Here is a 12,206-nt window from a genome sequence, read left to right on the forward strand (position 1 = left end):
TCTCTCTCTCTCTCTCTCTCTCTCTCTCTCTCTCTCTCTCTCTCTCTCTCTCTTTCTGTGTGTGTGTGTGTGTGTGTGAGTCTAGGTCAGCATACGCACTAGTTATTTTTGTCAATTTGACATAGATTAGAGACACCTGGGAAAAAGGAATATGAATTGAAAATTTCCCTCCATCTGACTGGTCTGTAGGCATGTCTTTGGGATCGTTTTCGAGAATGTTAATTAATGAAGGAGGGCCTATGCAACTGTGGGTGCTACTGCCCCTGGCAGATTGTTCTGGGCCATCTGAGCAAAGTAGATCAACATCACACTGAAAGCAAGGCAGTGACCAATGGACTCTGCTTCAAGCTCCTGCACTGAGCTGCTCACCGGCTCTCTGTCATTGACAGACTATAACTTACAAACTTACATAAGCCCCTTCCTTCTGCAAGTTGCTTTTGGCTGTGGTGCTTATCACAGCAACAAAGAGGCAAACTAGGGAAGCATAGAGGTAATTATACATCCACCTTTATTTTTGTGCTGTTCCAATACAAAAGAAGCTGAACCACCCTACCTGTCTATCAACAAATAAACAAAAAAGGGAAAATGTGGTCTGTATACACAATGGAATCCAATTCTGTCCTAAAAATACAATTATGCTTAGCTTAGAAAATGGATTTATCTACATGTTAAAGAAAATGAGACCATTTTAAAAATTTTGAATTGTATTTAAAAATTTTAAAGCGAATTTGCTTTCAGATGTGGATTTCAATTTAAATATCAACACATATATAAATATCAAGAAAAAGAGAAACTGGAAAAGAGTGTAATCCTAAAAGGAACAGGGAGGGACAAGTGTGACAGAGTAATGCAGAAGAAAGACGAGTGTGACTTCACAGCAGGGAATGGAGATAAATCCATACATTGTATGCATGTCTATATATGTAGACACGAGAACATGAAAACAGGACTGTCTTCTGTAAGAGTACGACCAGCTACACAGTGAAGAAGTAGTAGAAGAGGGTAGTTTGCCAGATAAACCACAGCTAGGTCCAATGATGCAAACGTCTTGAAATATCTTCAGGGTAAAAAAGGAAATTATGACAATAGACAGATGGAATCACATGCATACATTTTCCAGAAATTGAAATACAGCCAGATTAATGTCTGATAAAGTATTTCAGAAGGAAATTATTACAGATGAAGAGGGGGGGCTGTCAAAGGCATCTCATGAGGACAAAACCTGGAGACAGCCAGAGAAATTATATTTTTAATGATTATGGTCTGATTTTTTTTTATTATTATTTTGTCTTGGAAGGTCTGAGGTAGCCCAACCTCGCCTTTAACTCACTATTTAGCCAAGTATCACCTTGAACTCAAGAAATTCCTTCCCGCATGATCCAAATGCTGCGGTTATAAGTATGTTATAAAAGTGCCCCTTTTATATGGTGTTGTGATCTATATTCAGTACTGCCTGCATCCTAGTAATAAAATGTTGTATAAAGACTGTTTCCTAACTCTAACTAGGTTCTCATTCTGCCCTCCTTCAAGAATGGTACAGACAGACAGTAAAGGGTATATATTGGCGGGGGGAGCTTATTGTCAATTCTCATAAAATTACTTAGAAGTGATTGCCAGATATGATTTAAAGGAAAGGACCTTGAACTCTCAGTAGCTGCTATTAGGTACCTGAGAGCCTTTACAACTCTGAAGAGTGTTACTGATCATACTTTGGAAAGTCTGGCCATTCTGATAAAGAGACATCTATTCCAGAGCAAGTCTGCAGGATTGTAGACCTTCACTAGCTCTACTGACTTCCAGGTCTTAGCCAGGTCTCTGGATTGTTGGGTGGTCACCGTGTCTGGAACCTGGAAATGGCTGAAGGAAGAAATTTCTGTCTGAGGTTGAAGTCTGGTGCCTTGGAGCCTGGGGTAGGGAACAGACCCTTAGGTCTGTAGTCACTGCTCAAGTCTTGGATGCCGATGCCATTGGAGCTCACTGCTGGGAGCAGATGGCTCAGTGTAAGGTGGTGATTCAACCCCACAAGAGGCCAGCAAATCTGCTGTTTGATGGGTCAAGTGGTGGTAGCCTCTGGGACTCTGAAGTCATAAACTCTTCCTTTTCCTTTGAGTTCCATGAATCTGCGATCTGCCTGTGGAACCACCAAATTTACTAAGAGGCAGCTATGCGCCATTAGCTGAACTGGTGCGTACATCTAACCATCAGAGAAGTGATAAGGTTACCCTCAGTTTCCGCTGTTACGTCAATCTTTGTGGGCTTTCCGCTCTTTTTCAGTCTGATTCACCTTGAGGCTCCCAGTCAAACCTGGAGCATTTACGTAAGCCAGGCTCACGTAATGTTTAGGCAGAATCTTTTTTGCCCTTGGGACTTCAGTTTCCTGTCGATTTGTCATAGGGTCCAATATCCGGGGTAAAGCCCGTCATCTGAATGGATCGACATTTGATTATAGAAGGCTATCGTGGCTCTCAGCACTGCAAACTGAGCTGCGTTCCCAGTCTTACATAGCAATCTTAAATGCAAACACAACAAAGTAGACAGGCACAATCCAAGAAAGAAGAATTTACAGTACTGAAAGAAACTCGAGTGTCTCTGTAATTGTAGCACGGACATGGAAAAAGTCACTTTGAGAAACTAATGGGGGAAAGTAGCAGAAACAGTAAGAAATGATCTTAAGGATCAAACTCTAACATGACCTCAGTCTCACAGTCTCAGTTTTCACAGGACTGAAAAGGAAAAGGCTATGGCAAAATCGCCACCAATAAACAATATAACTAACATAGTTCAAAGTCCAACAAGATTTAAATGTTCTGAAGCTGCACAGAATCTGCTTTAATTGTTGTAAGCAAAAGCACAATGAAACTACCCAACTGAACCACTCCATGAGTAGAAAGAAAAGTTTACTAGAATGAACAATCAATCAATCTCTCTCTCTCTCTCTCTCTCTCTCTCTCTCTCTCTCCCTCCCTCCCTCCCTCCCTCCTTCCCTCCCTCCCCTCCTCCTTTTCAGAGAACAGAGGATAACAATTTATCAAATTGGCAGGGTAAAGATCTCTTAGCTGACACAGACTCTGTCTATCACTCAAAATAGATAAGGGGACATGTTTCTTTGGGAGTATGTGTGGAGATTTCCACCCTCACAGGTAATATGCAGTAGCTGGTTACATTGCATTAACACTTAGAAAGGAAATCATGGCAAATATTGTAGTTCCATTTGCCTTCTTCTTTTAATTTGGTGTTGGGTTCTAGTCCTTGGAATAATGCCACGTTTAACATCAGTCTTTCCACCTCAGGTAACCCTGTCTAGGATCCTACTCACAGACGTGCTTTGAGGCCTGTCTCCAAAATTATTATAGATTTCTGTCATGTTGGCAATCAAGTACTATTACAACTCTAACCCCTATCAACTTGATATAAGGTTACATGACTTTCCACCCTTTCTTCTTACTGCTTATAACTATCTTATGCAAATTGTTTCAAGTGCTGGATTAAAGACCTACACCACCACATCCTGGCCTAATATAGTTTTAATTTTCATATTTCCATAGATTTGTGATACTGAACATTTTTTTTATGTGTTTACTGGTCATTTACTCTTCATCACTTGAGAAATATTTGCTCATTCCAATAGTCTATTAACATATAAGGCTGCTTATAAAATGAAATTTTTATGGTTTGATAGAATCTGATGGATAAGTTTAGGAATCGATGCTAAGTATCAAATATCTTGAATCTCTTTGTGACATAGGTACAACCTTCCTATTCAGGAAAAACTGAGATTTTAATATATATGAACATATAATACTTTAAAAATCAGTACTTAATGAGTGATCATTTTTAGTGACCCTTTGATATCTACCATAATTTTATGCTCCACACATTATTACTATATGGTGATAATGAAAAAACTTATTGTTTATATTACAGAGTAAAATATATCTGAATGTGGGAAGCTTTTATTTATTGTATAAGACAATGGGAAACCAGCACATTCTACTATAAGTTGGAAATATAATATGACTAAAATTGAAAAATGAAAATTTTAATCTGGTTTGAGTAATAGTAGGACTATTAAGGTAGTTTAAACGAAAATAAAGATTATGCAAGAAACTGCAAAAGATGCAATTGAGCTCATATTCTGTTGGTTATCTACTTCAAGGCATGCAGCCTACCCTTAAGAGTTGTTCGTTTCTCCAATGAGACACCCTTAGAGGAAGCAAATGATCATTCACAAGAGGTTATGCATTATATACTAACATCCAGTATTGCATAGATATGGAAACCCAGTTAGAGGAACAGAAATGATAGCAGACATGGTGGAGAGACGTATTCCTACAAGGCATAAACTAACTGAAAAATCCCAGCAGAGAGTGTTTGGCTTCCTATGCAGTGTCAGGGAAAGAGGTCCCTATGATCCATCACTCATACAGGCTGCTGCTGCTGCTTATGCTAGATTATGACAGAAATAAAAGGTTAGAGGTTAATATTGAACATACATGACTATAGAGTGGGAAACAATAAAAAGCTGAGACTGAGCTGGAGGTCCTGCTATCGTGTCTGAATTTCATGATGCCAGATAGCTACTCAGCCTGATACTGGAGTCACACATCTTAAAGGACCTAATCTACCACTTATTGACATAATTCATACAAAATGTGATCTTTGACTCAACAATAATGTAGCTGTGATGTAAAGAGTCAACTACTTTCTGGTTGTATTTAAATCTAGGTGTATAGGAGGAACTGATGTTTTCTCTACAATGGCTGAAAAATCGAACAAGGGATGCACTAGGTTCAAATAGGAAGACTATTACAGTTGTTTCACTGAACGGATATAATGCACTCATTAAATTATGTTATTAATGAATTTTGCAACCAAATATTCTCCTTGCAACCTAGTATAGAGAGGTAAGCACCTTACACTGTTGCATAGATATTGGCAAATGCTCTTAAAGATTAAATTATTGAAAATATGGTTCTAGTCTGATTTTCAAATATTAGGAAACTATAAAATACATATATCATACCACTAAAGTTCTGGGAATATTGCAGAGTTGCTGTAACTATAGAAATATCTAAAAAGAAAAAATATTAATTCTCCCTGTGTTTATCTTTAATATAATTTCTACTTCAGCCATTGTCATGAAATAGGCAAAGGAATACACATATAACTAGGTTTGTGGCAACATTGATGACACCGTTACAGTTACAATACCCTGAGGGAGTACAGTCACAGGACTCTCATTTGGGTCTCTGGGATTCTGGACACCCTTCCTCCAGATCCCTAGTTGTGTATGGCCTGAAGGTGGTATGATAGAGTATATAGGATATGGCAGGTTAACTGAAGGCAAGCCTCAACTGAAGACGCTATCCTCCTTGGGTATCCAAGCTGCAGCGAGACCTCTCAGAGATGCATCTGTCCTTGACTCCGCAATGGTCCTCCTGTAAGTATTGCTATTACTCATGTTCTCCTAGATAAAATTAAGAAATGCACTGTTTTACCAAGCTCAGTATGAATTGCCCATGATTCTAATGTCATTGGTTACCCTATCTGAGAAGAGCTACCCTTTTTTTGTTTTTCATGGATTACCTGGAGTAAGGGAACATAGATCTGAGAAACTTTTTCTTAATTACTCTAAAATGCTGCTGCACAGTAAACTCCTAGAGCAGTAGTTTTTAAAGAGGAGTCTTCCTTCTCCTTAGAAAATACATATCAATGTCTTGAGATGTTTTGGGTTCTCTTAGTTGGTGTGAGTAAGAACATTAAAGTGACAACAAGTCACTCTTTATATGTAAGGCCATCAATCCCAGGCAGCACTGGAGCTAAGAACTACACATGTGGCCCCTGCCACACAGATGCACAGTGAGAGTTCACGGGTGTGTAGGATATAATAAATAAAGTGCAAAGTTCACAATATGGTCATTCTGACTCAACATACTGATTCTAGAACTATGGAGAATCAGGTAACCTCAGTTCACCATCATTTTCATCAATACAATGGGGTAATCAAGGACGAGAATGCCAGATGGCTTCTGTAAAGCTGAGAGTCAGGGCAAGTACTCTCAAGTTGTTAAAGAGACAAAGGTATGAGGTGACAATGGTAAGATAGAAAATCCATACTATGGCATTGTTTTCATGAGAGAACTGTCTTCATCTTCCATGCCAGCAATCCAAGAATTATGTGTTTATTTAGAACACATAGGAAAATGAATCAAATCAATGAACTGTGCTCTCCTTGTCATGTCAGTGCCCAAAATGCTGGTATCTGGCACTGTATTCGTGACAAACTGGTGAAAATTTTACACTGAGCATCACGAGAAACCATCAAGATATTAACCTACCTAGAGAGAAAGACTAGCTCATCCTGGATCAGATTTAAATGAAGGTAGAAAGGAGTGTTTGGAAAAAGATAGAAGCATTTTGAGAAGTAATAGAAAGATGCAGGAAGTCTTCTATTTTCCTTACAAACTATAAATCTGTGTAGGTATAATTATTTAGCTAAATCGAAAACACGGAAAAAGTTATTCCTCCAGACACACCAAAAAAGTATTAATTTGTAAAAGGTACAGAGGGCATCTTTGCTTTCCTAGACAGGGGGTGACTGCTGAGAGCCTCATAGGAAAATGCTTCCGCATGGCTCCTCTTCTTCTTTAACAGGGACAGTACTCTTGCTGCTAGTGTCCAACCTGCTTCTGTGGGAGAACACAGCTTCTGCGATGAGAGCTAAAAGGTTGAATACCTACGACTACAAGACCTTTGGGAACACGTGGAATCAGGCAATCAAGTTATCCCAGAGCATGAATCACCGAATTTCAGAACTGTCCACTCACTTTGTAAGTCCCCTCACTTGTCTCTAGAGTTCTTACAGTCTGTTTATCATGCCAACCAAGCTGACAGGGGAAAAGCAGCAGGAGTCAATTTCAACATAGTATACTTTTACAAAGAAAACCTGAAGCTACTAAAATATGAAATGGAAGAACAGAAAACTTTGATGAAATTCCAAATGTATGCTAAGACTATAATGACCCTTTTCTTGATAATTTAACTTTTACTTTAATTGACTCTTGTAACATAAGAGTATAAAGCTGAGGAAATGCTTTGGTTTTCTATTCCTTTCTAGAGGAGACATAAGCCCTTTGATATCCCTCTTTAGGACACTATAAAAATCCAATAAAGAGCTGGGCGTGGTAGCGCACGCCTTTAATCCCAGCACTCGGGAGGCAGAGGCAGGCGGATTTCTGAGTTCGAGGCCAGCCTGGTCTACAAAGTGAGTTCCAGGACAGCCAGGGCTATACAGAGAAACCCTGTCTCGAAAAAAAAAAAATCCAATAAAGAAGAACTGTTTCACGGTGAATTTAGGGGATTGAAGAGAATTAAAGAGACTAAGAAAAAATGAGGAAGGAAGAAAAATAACCAGGTAACTATAGAAATCCCTGAATGCTAAGAACTACCATTGAACTAATTCCAAGACATGAGCTTAGAATGGTAGATCTAGTTTAGAGCTGAAAACAGATCCTCTACTCATGGTGAAGGTCATTTAAGGCAATATGCCCTATATTTTAGAATAGTATAAGAGGCAACCATAGATAGGTACTTTAGTACATCAATTAGCATTTAAGAATGTGGCTCAAAGTTTACTATAAATATATATTTCTATCATATATTATATTCACTAGTTTTTCTATCACTTCATAATTCTCCAAGTTTTTTGGAGACTTTTTTTTTATTTTTCGAGACAGGGTTTCTCTGTCTAGCTCTGGCTGTCCTGGAACTCACTCTGTAGACCAGGCTGACCTCGAACTTAGAAATCCATCTGCCTCTGCCTCCCAAATGCTGGGATTAAAGACATGTGCCACCACTGCCTGGCTTCAAGCAGCCCTTTCAATCTATCACAAATTTTTCTCAGCAGGAGTTTTGATGACAATTTGTCAAGTAAGTACACTGAAGTCATTGTCGTAATTAAATAAAGATATATTGGTTAATGTTTACACAAGTTATATTTGGTCTATTTTTAACTGACTCATTGTTTAATGTTTCCTATTATAATGTACTCGGTAGTTTAGAATTCACTTTGCCATGACACAAGAATATTGTGAATTTATGGCCATCTTTGGTACAGGACATCTGGGAAGATGCAGACAGTTTGAAAAAGAAGCTCCAATCAGATGATGCCTGGTTAAGGAAGCATCAATTTTGATCAAAAAGAAATTTTTTTAAAAAATGAATAAAAATATACAAGAACTTTGGCAGTGGCACAAATACTAGTCAAATATTCCCATACTACAACATTTATTTTTGAACTTCTGTAGGTTTTAGTGTCTGCTTGCCAAATAGAAATTTTTAGCAAAGATAAGAGTAGCAAGGAGGAAAAGAGGCTGACAGATTAAGAAACTGGAGCAGTCAAAAATGAGACTACAATTAAAATGTAAAGAAGTAAATTAAAATGTTATCTTCTTTTTTAGTGCTGTTTAACTTTATAATTGCGTATCAATCAAATACATTAATGCCAAGGTCATTACTAAAATTACTTGGTTTAGAAATGACAACTAATTGAGCACTTCATCATTTCAGAAAGTATTTTATGCCCAAGGCCGAGGATTTGAACAGAGGACCACCAGATGCCACACTTCTTCCCTTTCTAGTCCAGAAAACAAAGAGCAAGCCCAAAAGATCCAAGTGAGTTTTCACCTGATCTTGTTACCAAAACAACATCACTCCAGTGGCTTTGTCATGCATATATATTATTTATATTATACTACAGCATAATAGTAGGTGGCTATCATACTGGCAGAAAAATAGATAAGGAATATGAAATCATAAGACAATCTTGTTGAAAAATAAGCATAAAATCATTGTTATATAACTATACATTCAGAAAAGCCATTTTACCAATCCCTTGCCCATGAACTCATATTTACTATTCTGTCAGTATGTCCTATATGAGCCAAATCTGAACCCACAGTTAAATATGTGCTAATGTATATAGAAATGAAGTACATATACAAATAATGTATATAGAAATAGACTTGTGTTCATCATATGTTACATTGGATCTTGTGTTGGCAGAATTTAACACTACTGAACACTGTCTGTTCTTGACATTGATGTCTCCTCTAGATCTGCTTCTGTTTCTTGATATAAGTGTCCATTCCACTAAGATCTCTCTGCATTTACCTATGTCATTATTGGAAGCCTAGATTTGAAGAAAAGAGTCCTGTAAAATGCAATATTATGTTCCGTAAGATAAAAGTTACCCCATTGTGTTGAGGAAGTTATATGTGACGCTGATTCTAACTAATAATGGTTATTAACTCTCACTTAAGTTTTCTTCCATGAAGTGATTTACAATGAAGATTATCACATATCCAAAATTTCCCTGCAGATATAATCAACTTTCTTGTTTTCCTTAATGTTATCAGCATTTTGTAGGTCAACATTCTTATTTATAATAATAATAGCAATAAGTAATAATGATTAATAATAATAATATAAAGTAAAAAAGGAAGTTGAGGAAGAAATGACAGTTCACTCAGAGTTCACTAGAATTTTCACTAGGAAATTCATAAAATATTCCTCTAATATTTCTGAGTTTAATTGTTCAAAAATCCTATAACATGAGGTCAGTGGCCATCAAATCTGTGCCACCAAATTAATGTTCTCAATGTGTATATGAATGACCAGTGAGAGCCTATTTCAACTACTCGGGTGAAATCTGCCTGTATTTAATATTATTGCATTTCCTTTATTCTAATCCAATTGTTCAATTGTGGTTGTTTAGCTGGAAGAACTGCTGGGGTTGGCACACAGCCTACTGCAAGCCTGGGCCAACCCTCTGTACCATCTGTGGGCTGAAATGTGTGACAGGCTGGGATCCACTCCTCCTACCCTCACCAAAGCCTTGGAGGTTAAGACCTTAAACAGAAAACTCCTGGAGACCATAGAGAAGATCGCCTTCAAGGTAAAAAAACTTCCTGACTTTCTCTGTGTTTTTCACACATAAAAAGGGTAACCTGGGTGTCTTAGTTTAGTTTTCATTGCTGTGATGAAACACTATGACCAAGGCAACTTTTCTAAAGGAAAATATTTAACTGGGACTGACTTACGGTTTCCAAGATTCAGTCCATCATCTTCATGTTGGGAAGCATAGCCGCATGCAGGCAGATATGCCGCTGGAGGAGACAGGCATTCTACATCTTGATCTAATGGTAAACTGGAAAGACTTCCTCTCTTGGTAGACAGGAGAAGGGTCTCATTCCACATTGGGCAGATCCTCATCCCTGCAGTGACCCACTTTCCCCAGCAAAGCCACACCTATTCCAACAGGGCAGTGGGGCAGTTAGTAATTTGATATAAATCTATATCAAATTGATACCTAATACTGCCATTTCCTGGGCCACACATACTCAAATCACCACATTGGATAACGGCAAACAAATCTTGAAACACTTACACTTGCAACAACAACAAGTGGGAAGAAGGCTATATCCAATTAAGCCAATATCTTCTTTCCTAATATGAACAACACCCAACCTTCTCAAAGGAACCTTACTTCCCAGGGACTCTCCATAGTAAACACCTGCTCCTCACACTGATTTGGAAAGCACTTTTCTGGAAAGAAAGACAAATGTGTAACTATCCCATCAGATTTCATTACACTCAAGGTTGGATTATCTACATCTTAATACGCCAATTCCAATCTTCATTGGGTATAGATATTTGTCTAAATACACTATATGAAGAACTTATTTTTGTAGAAACTATTATTAATGTGGTGTCTGAATCTAACATAAAGACAGATCAGGGGCAATCATGAAGAACTGTAAAGTTCAGTAATTAACAGAATTTATGCTAGCTCTTCCATTTCCTTGGTATCAACTTACTAATTGCCCACCTGTCTGCTCCTGTGAGACTTTTCCTATGGAAACACATGACAAACAGGTCTATTCACCGCAGAAAGAAAACCCATGACAGACCAATGTAGCAACTGCACTGAAGTCCAGTTTGGTGAAACAATGAGTTTTTAATGGAGTTCTAACACAAATATGGCTGATAGTTACTTGCAAGAGAAGGGGTGAGTCAAAAGCAGCAGTGTTACAGAAAAATTCAACCCCAACACCCAACAGAGGTGACAATCATGAAATCTGAACCCTTAGAGCTCACTGAACAATTTGCAGGAAGCATGAGGGGTCTGTGAGACTTTCTTCCTACAGTTCACTGGTTCAGCATCTATACTACTAATAATCACTTACTGATTGTAAAGCTGGGAGAAACCTTACGAATTTTCCAAGACTCTGCTTTCAAGACTTGAAATTGTGTTTATTTCTTTGAGTCTTTTGAACCTGCTCCTCTGTCTTTGGAGCAATGGTTGATTGGAAACACATTATACAATATCCAAGAAAAACAAACTTCAGTGGGCATCAATTTCACGCCCCAAAAATATATATTTAACTGCTCCATTTTTAGTTTTAAATGGCTAACATATTTTAAGTACTCTGTTTCATGCAAATGAAAATCCCTGGGTTTGGCTAAAGGGTTACTAACTTCTCATGAAATTGAATTTAATATATAGAAGAAATCGGATCTCAAGCCCTTGTCTATAATTAATACTTAACTATTATTTCAATGATTAGGGTAATTTTGAAATCAACGAAAACGGGAATTATACTGCCTGGTCTGAATTGGAACTCTTGCAGTCACCCAACAGAGACACTAGATACTTTGCTTTTCATAACCTATTTCACTGCCTGAAAAGGGACTCGGGTTATGTGGAAATGTATCTGAAGCTTCTGAAGTGCCGACTGCTCCAAAGCAACTGCTAAGAACACGTAATATCCTTCTGTCCGAGTGATGGTTCTCGACAATGCACTTGTGTAAACTACCTGAGTATAATGGCTCTGTTCTTTAAAAGTAAAAAATAAAAATAAAAATCTGAACAAAGTTTCTCAAGATATCTTTTGTTGATTTAATAAAATGTCCACTAAATACATTAATGAGTTCTTATCAAAAATGCACAGATATCAGAAGTTACCCTGGCAAATGATGTCCTTTCCAACATTATTTTAGAATCATAAAATATTATATGAGTGACATTGTTAGAAGCAATTAATGATATTGCTATGAATCAGCCCATCAATAGTCTATAAACATGGTGCTCTTGAGCCACATTTTGAAAGACGGCCACTCTCTGATATTTGTGGCACACCCACAGA

The 12,206-nt window shown here is 37.7% G+C and overlaps 1 protein-coding gene across 1 annotated transcript; it reads left to right on the plus strand.

Moving 5' to 3' along the window:
* The first annotated feature begins 5,345 nt into the window (after positions 1–5,345).
* On the plus strand, positions 5,346–11,930 carry LOC110334190 (prolactin-4A1). Its single transcript, XM_021216053.1, has 5 exons — positions 5,346–5,440; positions 6,655–6,830; positions 8,569–8,673; positions 9,776–9,955; positions 11,628–11,930. Exons 1-5 carry the CDS (start codon positions 5,407–5,409, stop codon positions 11,814–11,816), a joined length of 684 nt encoding a protein of 227 aa, XP_021071712.1. The 5' UTR covers positions 5,346–5,406; the 3' UTR covers positions 11,817–11,930.
* The last annotated feature ends 276 nt before the right edge of the window (positions 11,931–12,206 follow it).

Source organism: Mus pahari, chromosome 16 (genome assembly GCF_900095145.1).
Source record: "Mus pahari chromosome 16, PAHARI_EIJ_v1.1, whole genome shotgun sequence".
NCBI classification, from domain to species: domain Eukaryota; kingdom Metazoa; phylum Chordata; class Mammalia; order Rodentia; family Muridae; genus Mus; species Mus pahari.